General features: G+C 42.3%; 4 protein-coding genes across 4 annotated transcripts; 3 read left to right on the top strand and 1 right to left on the bottom strand.

Annotated features, from left to right (window-relative positions):
- Positions 1–6,016: 6,016 nt before the first annotated feature.
- On the bottom strand, positions 6,017–6,703 carry LOC107044038. The gene has a single exon (XM_015265785.1). It carries the CDS (start codon positions 6,701–6,703, stop codon positions 6,017–6,019), a length of 687 nt encoding a protein of 228 aa, XP_015121271.1.
- A 5,073-nt stretch (positions 6,704–11,776) lies between these two features.
- LOC107044037 lies at positions 11,777–13,369 on the top strand. The gene has a single exon (XM_015265784.1). It carries the CDS (start codon positions 11,777–11,779, stop codon positions 13,367–13,369), a length of 1,593 nt encoding a protein of 530 aa, XP_015121270.1.
- A 270-nt stretch (positions 13,370–13,639) lies between these two features.
- LOC107044036 lies at positions 13,640–15,232 on the top strand. Its single transcript, XM_015265783.1, has one exon. The coding sequence runs from the start codon at positions 13,640–13,642 to the stop codon at positions 15,230–15,232; it is 1,593 nt and encodes a 530-aa protein (XP_015121269.1).
- A 135-nt stretch (positions 15,233–15,367) lies between these two features.
- Positions 15,368–16,600, top strand: LOC107044035. The gene is made up of 2 exons (XM_015265782.1): positions 15,368–15,899; positions 15,957–16,600. Exons 1-2 carry the CDS (start codon positions 15,368–15,370, stop codon positions 16,598–16,600), a joined length of 1,176 nt encoding a protein of 391 aa, XP_015121268.1.
- The last annotated feature ends 2,344 nt before the right edge of the window (positions 16,601–18,944 follow it).

Genomic DNA, 18,944 nt, shown 5'->3' with positions numbered 1-18,944 from the left:
AATCTCCTCCACTTTCAACTCTCCCAAAGAATCCCCAAAGGAATCGCTCTCTGCAATTTGCGCACGTGGCTGCTCATCTGCATCATTGAAGTCGAAGAGAGTTTCATTAACATCATCATCAATTTTCTCCTCCTCCTTCTTAATGTGCATCCCATCCTGATCATTGGGGGAGTAGTTGATCACTGTTTCAGTCTCACTATCAGCCTCCTGTTTGATTATCGAGTTCATCTCTCCGTCACCCTCATTTCTCACTTCAATATTTACATCATTGTCATTGTCATTATCGTCAACACACGCCTCAACACTCTTCCACGCCTCGTCATCTTCACTCTCCTCCACCACGAACCAATACTCCCAAGCAGAATGGGTGATCCTCCTCGCTCTGATGTTGCATGCAGTGAAGAAGTTGGGGGTGTCAAAATCCTGCCAATGATTGGTAGTAATCTTCTTCATTGCTGTAGCAATCATCTTGGCGTTGGGATCTGTCATCCATTCAAGGGGGCACCGCACTTCTACCGGTTGGATAAATCTTCTCCTCCCCCAAAATTAGGATCATAATAGCTCCAGAAGCGCATCAGTCTGTAGTCCTCGAAACTCCCCATATTTGCGATTTAACTTTTACTTAAAACACGTAACGACTGGGGATATGAAACCTTTGGCTTGCTGTCGATCAGCGAACTGAATAGTGCATGGTCAAATCGGTGGTCTTATATATTCACTATCAAATGTTTATGTTTTTTGTGTGAAAGAGAAACGAATATGGTTCCCTATCCTCTCTATCTGACTCATGGGGGTTTAATGGGGAAAGATCATTGGCGACGGTTCTCGGTCATTAATTGGAGTGAGAGAGAAAAAAATCCGAGAATTCTACATGAGTTTTTCTCGCTTTCGTAGGATCAAATGACTATCCGATAAGCTAGAGATGAAGGAATTTCGGGAGGGGGGCCAGGGAATACTTCCTCTGTTTTGGCTCAGGGTGTCAAATCACTATGATAACGAAAACTGTTGAGGTGGCTCAGAATAATAAACAGATTTTTAAATTCCGGTATTTTTTTAAGAACTCAACTTCATTGGCAAATCGTCTTTCAGGTATTTGTTATTGGTCTTTAGTTTGACGAAAAAAAAATTTAATTGCGAATTTTCGGTGAGATTATTCGATTCATTTGGAATGACTATTCAAAAACAGAAATTTTTTCATGAGATACATCTCCCTGAATCAATAAACTATTCTGAAATTTCAAATTCGTCTCTAAAAATCATCCCCGCAAATAGTAAATAACGATGTTCATGGTGGGTTTACACCACGTGCGGATGGTGGGTTTGCGTTATGTATGCATGGTGGGTTTGAGTGGAGCACGTGTAGTACATATAGTTCCACCACCCAATGTGCACTCCCGCAGACTAATGGTGGGGGGTAGGAGTGCTGGCTAATATAGCGGGAACGAACTCGCCGGTTGCACTATATGTGTGATGGGTTTCTCTCCACATCCACTACTATCTTTCGGAACCAAATAATGAACCTATATTGATTGAAACCATGCAATAATAGCGGCATTTTTTGAGTTAATAAATATTTAACAAAAATTACTTCTAAAATATAGACATTAAATGTTGAAAGGATGGGAAATGTGGAAAAATGGAAAAGGATAATTTCCAATCCTATAACGTTTATCATATCATATTACCAGTTTTCATAATCAATAATATTAATTACATAAAGAACAATTTCTAATGAGAGGCGGAGGGGCATCAACAACATCTCCAGCATTTTTTAATGTAGGATAATGCAGATAACATGGTCGACAGTCTTGGATCTCACTTATCCCCTTCAGTTTATTTGGTAGCGCCTCCCACAGCTCATCCACATTTGACCATCCAAATTCTAACAGAAAATTTTTCAGGAAATGGACATTGTCGGATTGTTTCAACTGCATATTCCGTATCCTTTTACATAAATTGATGGATGAATGCAAGCTCAAAATGAAGTACTTCTTGTACCAATCCATCAACTTCCAACTATTCTCGAGTGCGCATGTATAATTTTCTTTTATAATGATGTGCTTGCGATGATTCCAGCAAATAGGGGCTTTTAAATTCTTTGATCTTGATGCGCCCAAACCATTCAAGTCAATGATCAATGTATCAATGTATGACGCCAACCACCGTTTCTTCTCTGGACCGTTCACGAAAATAATCTCAGCATCGGTTGTGAGATGCGTAATATCATCCTCCAGATCACGATATGAGAAGTCACTCGATTCCCACGGAATTCCATGATGATTTCGTGTGAGGCACTTATTTGTTCTTCTCTATTTAACCGGTAACTCACCCCATTCGAAGGGTGGGGTTTCGTACAGGAGGCAGAACAAGGAATTTCGCGTAAAAAAATGACCGGCGAATTCTTTCACAATAAATTCATTTGGGTACTGAAAACCCTGCACATCCGAGAACAACATTCTTCCAACTGTGGTGTTGGCTTGAGATGAAACTTTGAATTGAGTATGATGTTCGAGAAGCTTGTGGCTTTTATAGAACCTCCCCTCTCCTTTGAATAGGAGTAGAATATTCTAGAATATACTTGAAAGGATACCCTCATCCTGAGTGTTAATTCATCTCAGAATATTCTCGAATCCTCGAGAATATTCTGGAACAAATCAATGATGATGTAATTCCTATTCCAAGGATCTTATGACTCATTGTAGGATCAAATTTCATGCAAGTTCGCGCAGGTATTATGTTCCATTCAAGTCCCAACAGGTCTTAGAGGGATTCTCCCACTACGCGAGTCGATGACGTCATCCATCTAGAACGTTCCGCGACGGTGGCGCCAAAATCCGATTTCATGCAAGTTTCAACAGGTCATTATATTTTCATACAAGTCCCAACAGGACGGTGGCGCCAATGTCCAATTTCTTACAAGTTCCAACCGCTCATTATGGTATCATATAATTCCCAACAGGACTAAGGGGAAACCCCCACCGCGATAACGTAATCCTTCTCGAATGTACAAGTCTCAGCAGGACTTACGGGAAACCCCCACCTCGCACATTGATGAGTTATCAGTCTGAGTGACTCACCAATGTCATTCATCTTGAAAATATCCAATCATTGTTTTCACATATTTGCACATGTTTGCATATGTTTGTAAATGTTGCCCAATGTTTGCAAATGTTTACAGAATGTTTGCAAATGTTGTCAAATCTTTGCAAATGTTTCCAAATGTTTACAAAATGTTGCCCAATGTTTGCAATTTTTCGCAGAATGTTTGCAAATGTTTGCAAAATGTTTGCTGACTGTTTGCAATTGTTTGTAAATATTGTCAAATGTTGTCAAATGTTTACATATATTTGCATACATTTGCAAATGTTCTCCAATGTTGCCAAATGTTTGCAAATGTTGTTAAATATTTGCATATGTTTAGGTCTTACGGGGAGTTCTCCCACCGTGCAAGTCGATGACCCATCGATGACGTCATTCATCTCGAAACTTCCGCGATTGTGGCGGCAATATCCAATTTTATCCATATGTCCACAGGTTTTTATAGTATTATATTTCATACAAGTCCCCCCAGGACGGTTCCCCCACCATACGAGTCGATAAGTTATCGATGACGTTATCCGTCTCGAACCTTCCACAGCTTGTGGCGTCAATATCCGATTTCATGCAAGTTTCAACAGTTCATTATATTTCATACAAGTCCCAACAGGACAATTCCTCCACTACTCGAGTTGATGAGTCATCCTTCTCGAACGTTCTGCAACGGTGGCGCCACCATTCCAGAACCTTCCACGACGGTGGCGCCAAAATCCGATTTCATGCACGTTTCAACAGGTCATCATATTTCATACAAGTCCCAACAGGTCGTAGAGGGATTCTCCCACCACGCGAGTCGATGACATCATCCTTCTCGAACGTTCTGCGATGGTGGCGCTACCATTCCAGAACCTTCCACGACGGTGGCGCCCCTGGTGGTGATTTCGCGAAGCTATCCAGAACCCGCTTACCCTAACTACTCATATTTACACAAAGGGTGGAATATCTCAGGAACCGCTAGGCCGATTGTGCCCATCTAAAATAACGACCTTTATTATTATAAAAGCTAGCACCATACCAAATTTCAACGTCCTAACCCAATTTTTTCTGAAGTTATCATGCGAACAAATTTTTTAGCGAAAAAACAGAAAAACGGCAATATCTCCGAAACTGTCCATGATCGGCATATAAGTTTTGATTGGGCTGAATAGAGGTGATCGAGCCGAGTATTTCGAAAAAAAATTGAAATCGTTGCAGTAGTTTCCGAAATATTGATGGAAAACGAAATTTAAAAAACTTGATATATCTCAGAAACTACTCGGCCGATTGGGCTGAGTCAGCGCGACAACAAAATCTAATCTAATCAAAAAAAGTTAATTTCTCTTTCCTGATAATTACTACTGAACTGTCCATGAAATTTTCATTTTCTTCAACAGTTTATTTGCTGTTTACTCATAATTATCAAAGGGCATTCCAAAACTTTTTATAACAAAAGGAAAGTGGATTTTCCAAAGACGATACATGAAATGATTGAAAAATAACTATCTCCGAAAACCGTGACTTTTATTTATAAATAATTTGATAACAATCGGTTTTTTACTCTGAGAGTAATTTTTCCAGAATGGTAATAAATTTTTCCCCTATCAAAATTTTACCAAACATAAATTTAATGCCAAATAATAATGTTTCCAGAAGTTCGTTCAATTTTAAACCTACTATCGAATTGAAAAGCATAGACCCCTGGCACTGCAGGATTTTTCGGGTTTGTGACATTCTCAAACATTAGTATCAATTTTTTCCCTGAGAAATATATTCTAGACATATCAAATAACCATAAGAAACATTAACCTGAATGTGTTCGGTTATTATTCATTGCCAAGACAACCTCTGAAGTCGACGCCCAGGGGTCTATGCTTTTCAATCCGATAGTAGGGAACATGACGGAGACCCTGGGAGCCCCAATCGCTATTTACCTATGCGACAGCCATTTTTGAGAACGCCACCTTGCGGTATTTTTTCGTTTTTTCTTTTTTTCCTTCCCATTTTCGTCAAAATTAATTATTTTCATTCATTCTTAATGTACTATGTATGATTGATGAAAACAATGTGTCTCCATTCATCGCGTGTTCAATTTTCATACTTCGTAAGTAATTCGCTAATTCTGAAATTCCTGTGATCACTGGATAAGGTCTAAATATCATTAGAAATGAGATCTGATTTAGTGAAAAGATTCCAGTTATAATGATGGTTAAAACCTTTTTCGATTAGAACAGGCATTTCAGCGTTACTCGGGCAAAATGTGAAACAATAATCATGAAATTTTCTTCATGGTTAGAATATTTAGGTCTGCTTCCTTCCCCCATTCCACTTTGATCTTCTACAGATACATTGAATAATTTTTCCGTTGACATTATCTAATTAATTATTATCTAACCAATAATCATTATCTAACCAATTCTGATGCCCTTACACCAATTTGGAGTATTCTCTCCCCATGCTCGAAAGTTTTGTGAAATTGGTGCGAAGACTCGACAAATTTCTCGATTTCTTAAAATTAACTGATGTTTTGATTTAGGTGAATCAGAGTGCAGTGTTGAAAGTCACATGCCACTTCCACATTATTTTCATTTATCAACTTTGCAACCTTTTATTGTGTTACTTTTCTCTTCGAATGTACATGGATTTCACAATATATTCTTTCCTAATAACCAAATTAGTGTGTGCATACACGGACAATATTATCTGATAGATATTATTGTGGATTATTTGTTCATGAAAAAAATCATTCATGAAAATGCCTATTCACAGGGCTCATATGGAAATTCTAAGGTTTCCCATAAATAAAGCGGAGATGTGTTCATCGTAAACGAACTATATTTATTCAGTCAACACTTGGTAATAATTATTTTTAAGTACAAAAGTTAGCACACCACACCTGTAGTGGGTTCGACAGCGAGGTAGGAAACGTAATGGAGGGTTCTCACTAGTCCGTTCTAGGGACTAGTGTCTGCTTGCGACGTTGGCGCTGTTGGCGGGTACCGTCGGTAACGATGGAATCTGGTTTATGCTCAGCCGCCACAACCACTCCTCTCCCAGTGACCTGGCCAGGTAAGGAAGGGAACGGTACTTTTTTGGTGGTTTTTGCTACTTTGGCGTAAGTCGTCAGCAGTGGGTCCATGTTAATAGAACGATGTTCTTCAGGTACGACGATCAATGGACTAGATTGAGGACTTTGCTGCTGCTGCTGTTCAGTTCGTTGCTCTGAGTCTGACTTTGCAATGAATGCAGGCTTGAGTCCGTCAATGGAGATGACTTTGTTGTGCCCGTTGACTCTGACGACAAAAACTCTTTCGTCAACTCGCGTGACGACTTCGTGAGGTCCAGTGTAGGGTGGGTTGAGGGGTTTTTTAACCGTGTCGACTCGAACGAAAACGTGACTACACTCATACAAGTCCTTGAGCATGAAGAATCGTGCTGTGGTGTGATGGGCGGTAGTGGTGGGTCTCACTCGTCGCATGTGTTCTCGAAAGTTCTCGAGGAAAAAATTCGGTTCTGCAGGTACAGAGTCGGAGATGGAAAACTCACCGGGAATGCGTAGCTCTGTCCCATATAGAAGCTGTGCTGGAGAGGTTTTCAAGTCTTCCTTAAAGGCCTCGCGAAGTCCAAGCATGACCGAGGGTAAAAGCTCTGGCCATGGAGTTAGAGCGTTTCACATGAGAGCAAGTTTCACAGTTCGGTGCCAACGCTCGACCATCCCATTGGACTGGGGATGATATGGGGTGGTATGGATTTTCTTGGCTCCAAGCAGCATTGCGACTGCTGTGAAAAATCTAGACTCGAATTGCGAGCCTTGATCAGTCGTGGTGGGGAGTGGAGTGCCAAACTGCGAAATCCAGTGCGTGAAAAATGCAGTGGCAATGGTCTCGGCTTTGATGTTTTCTAGGGGAATAGTAACAGGCCATTGAGTAAATCTGTCGATCATGGTAAGACAGTAGCGTAGGCCTTTGACTGGAGGTAGTTCGATAATGTCCAGGTGGACATGCTCAAATCTGTTGTCAGGAACGCTGATATATGCAGGCTCGATGCGGTTGTGTTGCTGAATCTTGCATCTCTGGCAGGAAATGTACCCTCGACACTAGCGTGCTGCGTCACGCTTGATGCCTGGTCCAATGAACTTCTTCGTCAGCTAGTGGATGGTAACTCGGTTGCTGGGATGTGCGAGAGAGTGCACGACATCGAAGGCTTGTCTTTGGAGACTGGCAGGGATGTAGGGGTGGATAAAGCCCGTGGAAGTGTTGCAATAAACCGGATGATCTTCGATGACCAATCTCTGAAGTTTGATAGATGAGTTATCTGAACTCAGCAAGGTCTGGAGCTCCTCGTCGGACTCTTGAGCAGACTAAATGGCTTCTGAGCTCAACACCTTGGACATATCGATCGCGTTGCCGCGTGAGAGCGCATTCGCAATAACATTGTCATCTCCCTTGACGTAGACAATCTCTGTTGTGAGCTGCGCGATGTAGTCCAGTTGGTTCAGCTGCCTTGGGGATGCTTTCTCGTGGCGTTGCGAAAAGGCGTACACAAGGGGCCGGTGGTCAGTCTTCATGACGAATATACCACCTTTGAGGATGTGTCTAAAGAACTTGATGGCGGAAAAGATTGCTAGAAGCTTTCGATCATACGTGCTGTTTCGTGACTCTGTCGGGCTCAACTTGCGAGAGAAGAAACCGAGTGGCTTCCAGACATGGTCCTCCAACTGCTCAAGGGCTACTCCAATAGCAGAGTCTGAGGCATCATTGGAGAGTGCAAGAGGTGTTGTTGGCGAGAAGAAGTTAACTCTAACTGCGTTAGCAATTTTCTTTTTGCAAAGGTGGAAGGCTGCATCTGTTTCGGGGGTCCAAGGAATCTTTTTCCTGTCGTTCTTCTTGGAGTCTTTAGGGAAGTCATTCAGTACAGTTTGATCGTGTGTTGCGTGTGGAAGGCATCGTCAGTAATAATTGAGCATTCCGAGGAACCTGCGAAGCTCGGGGACAGTATCAGGTTTCGAAAACTCGACGATGGCTTGAACTTTACTCTCAGAAGGGGAGAAACCAAGCTTGTTGACCTTGTAACCCAAGTAGATAACTTCTTCTTGGCCGAATTGGCCCTTACTTGACGTAACGCAGAGGTTATTGTCCTGGAGAATGTTGAGGACGATCTCTAGGTGCTACAAGTGTTCCTCGGGGATCCTGGAGAATACAATGAGATCATCGATGTAGCAGGCTGCAAAGTCAATGTTTGTAAGAGGTTATCCATATGTCGTTGGAACGTTTGTGCCGCGTTACGCAATCGTGGGGGCATGCCGAGAAACTCGAACAGATCGAAAGGTGTGATGGCGGTCTTGACAATGTCTTCCTGTGCCACAGGTATTTGGTGGCAGGTGCGCATGAGGTCAACGGTTGTAAAGACCTCGCGGTCGTGGCAACGCTGCAGAATATCCTCGGTGATCGGCAGGAGGTAACGGTCTGGAACCATGCGTTTATTGAGACCACGATAGTATCCTGTTGATCGCCAGCCGCCTTCTTTGTTTGTCACCATGTGCATGGGGCACGCGAAATGACTACTGGAGGGTCTGATGATCCCATTGTGGAGCAGGGCTTGAACATCATCACGTGATGCTTGCAATTTGTCACCAACAAGTCGTCTCGGTCATTCAGAGACTGGTGGTTCACTGGTGACGATGTGATGGGCAACTGGGCTGTCCATCGGTGTTCTAGGGGCAGCGGGTGGTTTCGTGACCTCCACAAACTTCATGAGCAATTGACGAATACCTGTAGAGAGAGCTGTGCTGTCGTTGGTAACGGTGGAGACGCTGAAGATGCTGGTCTCGTGAATTTCTCCAAGAGCTGAAAGGCTTGTTGTTGGGTCAATGAGGCGTTTACCTTGTAGATCGATGAGCAGAACGTAATGAAAGAGTAGATCTGCGCCGATGGCGGTTTTGACGTTGGCGACAGTCAAGTTCCATGTGAAGTCACGATGAAGTCCAATGTGTAAGATGGGTAACTGCTGGCCATAAGTATCGATGACTGTCTTGTTGGCAGCAAACAGTTTGAGGTCTGCGAGTTGAGAGATGTGACGACTCCAAGAACGAGGGACTATAGATATCACAGATCCTGAGTCGACGAGACATCTTCGGCCTTTTGATTTGTCAGACACGAATAGACGAATCTTTTTGATAACGGCATTGTTGTTTGAGTCCGAGCTACTGGAGGCCGCCTGCACAGACGGTAGCGTCTCTAATCTAACTGTTGGTGGAGAGTAACATTGGAGCGTGAGCATAGAGGGTGGCATTGGCAAGCCCTGTCCCCAAAACGCTCATGGCAGAAACAGAGACCGCTCTGGCTCGTTGGTGCCGACGTGAGAGAGCGTTGGCGAGAGTGGCGAGCGTGATCTCCTCGCGTTAATCTGTCCTACCTTGGACGACAGATTTTGAATGGCATGGCGCAGGGTCTCGATGGTTTTCTCGACGGCACCACGCTTCTGCTCGAGATGACTCTTAGGCCTTTCGTAGTTATGATCTGCGGCTGAGAAATTATTTAGGAATAATCACAAAATTGTTCGTATTTCACTGTCACTTAATTTAGTGAATTTTTTTCCACGGAATGAAAACATTTTCTGTTACACTCGGAGAAAAATATATATTTTCTTTTGGAATTTAACGATTCACGGACATTTAATACTTGATCACATAATATTTTCGACACATCTCCGTTTTGTCACATTCCGAACATAAACCGATAACCTCACAAACAGTGTATAAACTACCTTTATGTCCGATGTCCGCATATGCATATAGATATGGCGGGATGAAATTCGAATTTTCGACGAGAGAAAACAAAATAGAACACCGAGTCGATTTTCCTTTTCATTCTAATAACTAATTTCACGTGAAGAAGAACATTTTCTGTGGTTCTCCATAACAACATCACAACCCACATTCAAATGCACTGGTGGGAACACTTCAACATTGGATATGAAGCTCAGTTGGACCGGCGCTGCCAACGTTATAACTTGATTCTCACACTTTATAATGTGGATCGCGAGAATGTGAATATCAACTCGTTGCTATGAGCCTATCTTTTTTACTGTTAATCCAAAAAATACCATAGTTAGACCGTTGAAAAGCTCATAGGCGATTTATATAATGTAACTAACGACACTTTCCCGATTTGTTGTCCCGTTTTCATTATACCGAATGTAAATCATTTAGAGGTAGTGGAGGGGGAAGTTCTGTCGTGTATAGATACGCGGTGCTCTCGGCCTGATGTTTTGCTCAGTCGGTCAAACCTGACGTTTTGCTCAGCCGGTCAAAACTTTTCTTGGCCGATACGATACCGCGTATCTCGATATAGGATTAGGTATGTGACGCAATAATGCATATGCTCATTAATAAACATCATAAAATAATTTTTACCATTTATTGTTGAAGGAGAGATTGGTTTACACACATCTGAATGAACAATAAACAGTGGTCTTTTGATATGATCCTTTACTTTGTTTTTTTTGAAAAGGTAATCATGTTTGTTTTCTAAAAACACACTTGATATGAGATTATTAATCAATTGAATATCGTCAACCATCTGTTTATTCTTTAACTCTACAAATCTCGATTTGCCTACGTGATCCAATTGTACATGCCATAATTCATAACTACATGTATTGTTTACGGCACTGTAAATTCTCGTACAGTAGAACCCCACTGTGTTCATACCCGCAAAAGGCATATGCTCCCGCTGTTCGCATATTTAGACAAGCCCTCTACCCGTTCTCTAGTCCACAACCCCTTATTTGTTGTAAATGGAATGTGGGATATCCTCACTACGTTCGTGGTATATTTTATCGGAACATTTCAATTGGTTCGGATATGTCTCCGAACTTTTACGATATCTATTGAAGATGTTCTACTAGGAGAGGTTTCATATCAGTGAGAGGAATAGGTTACGATGGTGTTCCAAAAGTACGGATGAGGAGCGTATTGTTGATAATACTTCCGGTACGTTTCGCTTGCGAACGTACCGAAATATATATGATTATTTTGAAACGAAAATAGGTTTAAAGACTTATATAACATATTCTGATACCAACAGTTGAATATGTCCGCTCCTTCATGGTGTTTTTCCATAAAATTTTCAAAAAAAAAAAAACAAACATACTTAAGGACAAGCTTAAGCCTCGATTATTTTCATATAATATATGAAATACAGCTGTTAACAATTGATCTAGGGAGTTTTGAGTTCTAGTAATTTTGTTTTCGGACGTTTGAGAGTCTGTCTAGTTCCCACGCGCATTTCACGCCTTTAGTCAGTATTTTCCAAGATGGCTGCACGACATGTGCCAAAGATTTGTACGCTACTTGATTATATGAATAAATATATTAACAAACGTTAAAACTGAGTAAAAAGTGTCTTAAAAATATCCCAGCTGAGAGGACATTTCGGATAAAATGGCCCCATCGCTGGAAAAGTATAAGAAGTTATGCAAGGCTATACGCCAGTCATTCACATGCACCCATACATCGAAACTAAACAAGGTGCAGGCAGAGCAACCTAACGTCGCGGTTGTGAAAGCCAGCTTTGCCCTCTCCCGAGATAAATGTAGTGAGCTCGATGAATACAATGCAAAAATTATTCAAGAGATGCAAGAGAACGAACAGATTACGGACGAGGAGTTGAATAGGGAGCTCGAAAAATAAGATGAGTACAAAATGACGTATCATCAGTTGAAGTTTGCAGTCCACGAACTCGTCGAACCTCTAACCCCTCCCCAATCCGTACCTAACGTTCAAACAGAAGTTCCTCGAGTTATTCATACTGTACAAGAAGACAGGCGGTATAATTTCCCGAAAATTCAGCCTCCCAAATTCGATGGTGAACTCAAGAATTATCTCCAGTGGTGGAGTTTATTCAAGCCAATCCATGAAGACATAAAGATTCTCAAAGAGCAGAAATTCACGTATCTGGTACAGGGCATGGTGGAAGGTTCCAGAGCTGCAGAATTAATCAAAAGTTTCCCACCCACACCGGAGAATTATGAGAATGCTGTAGCGAGTCTACGTAATCGTTTTGGTAAAAAGGAATTACTGGTTGAAGCGTATGTACGAGAGCTTTTAACACTTGTCCTTAACAACACAGTAGATAATACAGAGGTTAGGAAGTTGTCAACTACCTACGATCAACTCAAGACACAATTAAGGGCCCTGGAGACTTTGGGAGTTATCACAGACATGCGCGCAGCTATGTTATATCCATTAGTCGAGTCTTCACTGCCAGAGGAGCCTCTACGTGCTTGGCAACGTCACTTCTCCACACTACAGATACCAGACGCAAAAGAGAGAATCAAAAAATTCATGGACTTCTTGGAGGCTGAGGTGGAAACGGACCAGAGGATCGACATGGCCAGACAGGGATTTGGTATTTCTCCATCAACTAACAGTGAGAGTACGGACCAGAAGAGCAAGAAGAAACCAAAGGGTGAGTACAAGCCTATACCAACAGCTGCTGGCCTTCTCACCACGAAAAGTTCTACATCATCTGTGTGTATCTTCTGTGATGAGAACCACAATAGTGCTGCTTGTGAAAAGGCCAGGAGAATGACACTTGCTGAAAGTACAACGATAGTGAAATCGAAGAACGCCTGCTTCAATTGCTTCAAGATCAACCACAGTTACAAGACATGCAGATTCAAGGAAAATTGTGGTTGGTGTGGGCGACGACACGTCCTGCTAATGTGTCGAAACAAAGAAGTCACTAGCATACCTGGGGATAAGTCCAAAATCGAGACGAAGGAGCTCAATCTTGCAATCTTTGCCTCAGATCCAGAGGTCTTTTTGCAGACATTACGTGTTAAGATCACCAATGGAAAGAAAGAGCGGGTGGTGAGAGCAATCATAGACACTGGATCACATTGTTCGTATGTTCTAGCCTCTACAGCACAGTCAATGAATTATGAGATCTTGGAGAGCAAAACAATGATTCATTCGCTCTTCGGCGGATCTCATACTCAGCCCCAACAGCACAACACCTACAAAATTCACCTGAGAAGTCTGGACGATAGTTTTGCTTGCAATTTTGTGGCGTATGATCAAGCAACTATCTGCCATAACATAACATGGACCAACATAAACAGTGGTTCATGGGTTGAAGAACTGCGTAGTAAATCAGTGACATTGAGTGACGTAGGAGAAGGTCCCCTCCCTATTGCTCTTCTGATCGGCGCTGATGTAGCTGGAAAGTTGTATACAGGCGAAGTGTTGGATCTCCAGTCTGACCTCACAGCAGTTGGCACTCTCCTGGGTTAGACACTCATGGGAAAAACCCAGCAACACACAGAAAAGACTGACCCAGCGTTGTTGACTATCTCCATATTTTCTCGAGAAGCCAACGTGTCAGATCTGTGGACTCTTGATGTCCTGGGAATCACAGACCCAGTTGAACAGAAAACCAAGGAAATACATCAACGAGAAGTTCTTGACAAATTCCTCCAAACTACCATTGTCAACGAAGAAGGACGTTATGAGACACTGCTGCCCTGAAAGGAGACACATACACCCTTGACAGACAACCGATACATGGCCGAAAAGAGACTGACAAGGGTGTTGAATGGGTTGGAGTCCAAAGATCTTCTCTCAGACTATCAGGAAGTTTTCGACAACTGGTTGGAAGAAGGAATAATTGAGAGAGTCCCTAATCATGAGCTAGCAAAGGACATCTATTACCTTCCTCACCGACCAGTCATAAAAGAGAACAGCAGCACGAGAATTCATCCAGTTTTCGATGCATCAGCGAAAACTAAGCTTGGATCTTCGTTGAATGATTGTCTAGAGACAGGGGCAAATCTAATTGAACTCATTCCTCACTTGCTAATGAGATTTCGAGAAAGAAGAATAGGGGTGATTGCTGATATTCGCAAGGCATTTCTCCAGATCAGCATCAGGCCTGAAGATCGAGACAACTTGAGGTTCTTGTGGAAAGAATCCCCAGAGCAGAGTGAGTACCAGGTGCTCCGTCATCGAAGAGTAGTGTTTGGTGTCTCCAGTAGCCCATTCGTACTAGGGGCCACCCTAGATCTACATCTGGACACAGCAATTTTCACTCAAGATAGCGAGAATGATGAGGAGCTTGTCCGCCAGTTGAAGCAATCCTTCTACGTAGATAATTGCGTAACCAGCGTGGACTTCCTACAGTGTGCTGAGAAATTCCAAGAAGTGGCTACCAGGACCCTCAAAGCAGGTGGCTTTGACTTAAGAGATTGGGAACACTCTGGTATGAGTGGAGTAAAAGCAGAGTCCTCCGTATTGGGTCTACGATGGAATCGGGTCAATGACACCCTGTCATTAGTCTGCACCGTCCTCCAAGAAGAGCAACCAGAGTTGGTGATGAAGAGAATAATCCTCTCCATTGCACAGAAGTTGTTCGATCCGTTAGGTATGATCTGTCCAGTACTAATTTATCCCAAATTATTGTTGCAGAGGTTTTGGGATAAGCAATTAGGTTGGGACACAGAGGTCGATGTTGATACGAGAGATTCCTTCGCTTCTTGGAAGGAACAGCTCAACTGCCTCAGAGAACTGTCTATTCCACGGTGGATTTTCGGTGCGGGGATAGCTGAAGCCTCAATCTCTCTGCATGCATTCGTAGATGCAAGCAATACGGCTTATGCCTCAGTCATTTATGCGAGCGTGGAATTACCTGATGAGGTTGACGTCCAGTTCCTGATTGCCAAGTCCAGAGTAGCACCGAAAGATTCAACAACAATACCACGGCTTGAATTGTTGGGAGCAACGGTGGGAGCACGTCTCATGGACTCGGTGGTCTCTGCTCTCACTGATAAACAACCAGAGTTATACTATTGGACTGATTCCTTAACGGTTCTTGCATGGATCCAGCGTGACAAACCATGGGCCACATTCGTATGGAACAGAGTCCAAGAAATTCGTCGTTTATCAGAGCCAAACGCTTGGAGACACATTCCTGGCACCCTCAACCCTGCAGATCTGCCTTCTAGAGAATGTACAGCAAAGCAGTTGGTTGATTCAGACTGGCACAAGGGTCTAGACTGGCTACGTCTCCCTCCTGAATGTTGGCCCAGCACTATAGTGAGTGCAGACGAAACTGAAGTGAGCAGGGAAATAAAAAAGACTGCCAAGAAGACTGATAAATAAAACAAGTCACTCCAGAAAACTTCCTCTACGTGCCTCGTGGCTAATGAAGGTTTTACTGACCACGGAGAAGGAGAAGCACGTTGGTACTTGGAACACTTCTCCAGATATTCGTAAATTATACGTCTTGTTGCTTGGATGCTGCGATTCATCAATAACAGTAAGAGAAGTGAAGATCACCGAGTCAAAGGACGTCTAAGTGTTTTAGAGATAGCTAAGGCTGAGCAACTTGCCCTGAAAGTGACACAATCAGAGTGTTTTGATGGAGAGGGAGACCACCGGCTGTCAGGTATGATAGTGTTCAAGGACGAGATGGGTCTCCTCCGTCTGAAAACACCTGTGACATATAGAGAAGACTCCTTGGGGTTCCGTTGTCCAATTGTCCTGGACCAGCATCACCCATTAGTTAAGAAATTGATTCATGTCTATCATCTGACTCTACATCATGGATCGATTGATGTCGTGATGAATAAACTGAGGGAACAGTTCTGGATTCTGTCGAGTAGGCGTGTGGTGCAATCTGTCGTAAGAAAGTGTGTCATTTGTCGCCGTTTCACGGCAAAAAGACTCGAACCCAATCCCATACCTTTGCCTGAGAACAGAGTGCGAGATGCTGCTGCTTTTGAAGTAACTGGTGTGGACCTAGCAGGGCCTCTTTTCTTGACAGAAGGTGAGAAGAGTTAGGTGGTATTGTTCACGTGTGCTGTATACCGTGCAATACATCTAGAGCTAGTGAAATCCCTGTCAACCGATGCATTTCTTGAAGCCCTGAGGAGATTTATTGTACGAAGAAGAAGACATGTTACCATTTATTGTGACAATGGGACGCATTTTGTGGGGGCATTTAATGCCTTACGTGGACTGGACTGGAACGAGATTGTGGAGCAAGGGGTCTCCAGTCGAATAGAATGGAGGTTCAGCCCTCCTCTTGCAGCATGGCGGGGAGGATGGTGGGAGAGACTCGTAAGTATGGTCAAGGAATTGTTGAGAAGAACACTGGGAAAAGCCTGTCTGACGTACGAAAAACTCTCCACAACTCTTTGTGACTGTGAAGCCGTTATTAACACTCGCCCTCAGACTTACCTGGCTGAGGACACACAACAAGTGATTCCCTTGTCCCCTGATATGTTTTTACGAGATCTGAGGGAATATGGTGTATCTGATTTGGATAAAGTGGACACCACAGCATTGAATAAACGAGTCAAATACAGAAAACGCTTGCGACAAGAATTGACACAACGTTTCCGTGTGGAGTATTTAGGACAGTTGACTCGAGCAAAGGGTCCAAAGGCATCGGCAGTGCCGGTGGCTGAGGGAGATTTGGTTTTTGTTGGGAACGACAATAAGAAAAGAGTGGACTGGCCCCCATGAGGCGTGTCGTCCAATTATTCCCAGGAAAAGATGGTGAGGTACGAGTTGTGAAGGTCAAAACAGGGGATGGGTATATGGTACGTCCAGTTCAGAGACTCCACCCGGTTGAAATGTCACCAGTTGAGGCTTTCCACTTCATTGCTGATCGAACCTCGCTCCCAGCGGCGAGAAAAAACGTCAAGACACATGGGGGATCAACCCCACATGATCCTGTCGATTTGTCTACTGTGGAGAAGGAGCTCGGAGATTCTGATCTCCTGACTGAGCATCAGCCAAAGGAGAACGTCCAGATCACGATTAGGCGTGGTCGTGTTGTTCACAAACTCAAGAGACTTCTAGATTGAGAAAAGTCAGTTTTTGATACTAAATGTTTTTTTTTTTCATTCATCATTAGTTTTTGCCTTTTTGTTTTTTTGAGTTAAGTCTTTCTGACATGAACTCAAGGTGGGAGAATGTTAAAAATTGATCTAGGGAGTTTTGAGTTCTAGTAATTTTGTTTTCTGACGTTTGAGAGTCTATCTAGTTCCCACGCGCATTTCACGCCTTTAGTCAGTATTTTCCAAGATGGCTGCACGACATGTGCCACAGATTTGTACGCTACTTGATTATATGAATAAATATATTAATAAACGTTAAAACTGAGTAAAAAGTGTTTTAAAAATATCCCAGCTGAGGCCTACTATCACAACAGCATTAATGGGATTATTGGTGAGTCATTCCATTGAATATCGGACACACCCCCGCCTTCAAATTATGGATCACTTTTTTGTCCTCTAATTTTGATTGGAGATGATGTAGAATGGTCTGAAATCTAAAAATATTTAGTTTGGCGACCATGTCTGTAAATGAGCACGTCCACCGCCACCTTCCCGGTGGTCGATTTGTAGAAAATTGAGTAATTAAGTAGCGAGCATATGAGAGCGCGTCATATGATAGTGAACATGTCACTAAGTCATGCCTTACTTTTTTTCGCTATGAATACCTTGCTGGCGGGCTTCCGAATGGTCTAAAATATTACAAAAAGTTTATAGCTTCACAACACTAACTAGCAGCAAAAAAATCAGATATTTACTGCCACCTCCACGGATGCTATAAAAATTCCAATGTTTCAAGTACTTCGTATGAACAGGTAAATATATTTTCTGTTCAAATGTCAAGTTGATAGCTCGATTTTTGTACAAACCGGCGTGATTCCAAAGTTTTTTTTAATGAAAAAACAGAAAAATTAAAATCGCTTGAGAACTTTGTATGAATGGGTACATATGTTTTAATAGATTCAGATAGTAGCCATCGAAACGGATGTTTTGACAAAAAAAGTGAAAACGGTTGCGTGGTTTTGAAGATATTACATACAAAAGATTTTCACAAAAAGTCGAATATCACCGAAATTAATTATGCGATTAAACCCATCTTCAATACGAAGTAGTGCTATCCTGGAAGAAAGATTCTGTCTAAATTTCAAGTTGATGTCTCGATTTTTGCACCAGCTAGAGTGCTAACAATGTTTTTTTTTAATGAAAAAACGGAAAAGTCGGAATATGTCGGAAATTTTGTGTGAACGGGTGTGCATGTTTTGATTGATTTGGATAGCAGGCATCGAAACGAATATTTTGAAAATGAAAAATCGAAATCGGTCCTCTAGTTTCAAAGATATTTTCGGAATATGAATCGTTTTTTCTCAAAAAACTATTAGATTGATCGGTCTAAAATTTTGCACAGCGTTAGTCCTCATTAGTAAGACCGATAACCTGACGAAATTTCAGATTCATACAAAGTTTTTAAGATATTCCCGTTTTCCCGTTCTTTCATAAAAACTTTGTCAGCACCCTAGCTTGTAGAAAAATGGAGATATCAACTTGAAATTTGGACAGAAAATATGTGTACCCGTTCATACTAAGTATTCAAAACATTGGAATTTGTCTGGCACCCATGGAGAAGGCAGTAATTTGACATTTTTGTTGCTAGTTAGTGTTATAACGCTATAAACTTTTGTAATATATCAGACCACTTGGAAGCCCGCCAGCAACGTATTGGTAGCGAAAAAAAATGAGACATGACTCACAAGGAACACTAGGTAGGTGTCCGCCCCCGATTTTGATGAAAATTGAATATGTTATAGAGGACTCAAAACTAAGTGCCACGTATTTTTTTTTATCGGACCATACGTGGATTTAGGGGGTGAAACTGACCTCTGAAGTTGACCACCTCCTGAGGTATTTCTTTAATTGCGCACATATGGAGAATATTTAGACAAATTTTTTGCAATATAACAGGAAGCTTATGGAAAATAATTAAGATAGAAATTGAAATCATCTCCGAGGGGTGAAATTTCGGGGGTAAACTA

The sequence above is a fragment of the Diachasma alloeum genome, unplaced genomic scaffold, assembly GCF_001412515.2.
Source record: "Diachasma alloeum isolate Michigan unplaced genomic scaffold, Dall2.0 Dall_scaffold_00663, whole genome shotgun sequence".
NCBI classification, from domain to species: domain Eukaryota; kingdom Metazoa; phylum Arthropoda; class Insecta; order Hymenoptera; family Braconidae; genus Diachasma; species Diachasma alloeum.
This window is presented reverse-complemented; position numbering and strand designations above follow the sequence as displayed.

What these genes read in the sequence shown, in the direction of transcription:
- LOC107044038 (XM_015265785.1), bottom strand. Translation starts at nt 6,703, where the DNA reads ATGCTTGGACTTCGCGAGGCCTTTAAGGAAGACTTGAAAACCTCTCCA.
- LOC107044037 (XM_015265784.1), top strand. Translation starts at nt 11,777, where the DNA reads ATGACGTATCATCAGTTGAAGTTTGCAGTCCACGAACTCGTCGAACCT.
- LOC107044036 (XM_015265783.1), top strand. Translation starts at nt 13,640, where the DNA reads ATGGCCGAAAAGAGACTGACAAGGGTGTTGAATGGGTTGGAGTCCAAA.
- LOC107044035 (XM_015265782.1), top strand. Translation starts at nt 15,368, where the DNA reads ATGCTGCGATTCATCAATAACAGTAAGAGAAGTGAAGATCACCGAGTC. An exon ending in GCCTCTTTTCTTGACAGAAG is followed by an intron (nt 15,900 to 15,956) that starts GTGAGAAGAGTT and finishes CAATACATCTAG; the next exon opens with AGCTAGTGAAATCCCTGTCA.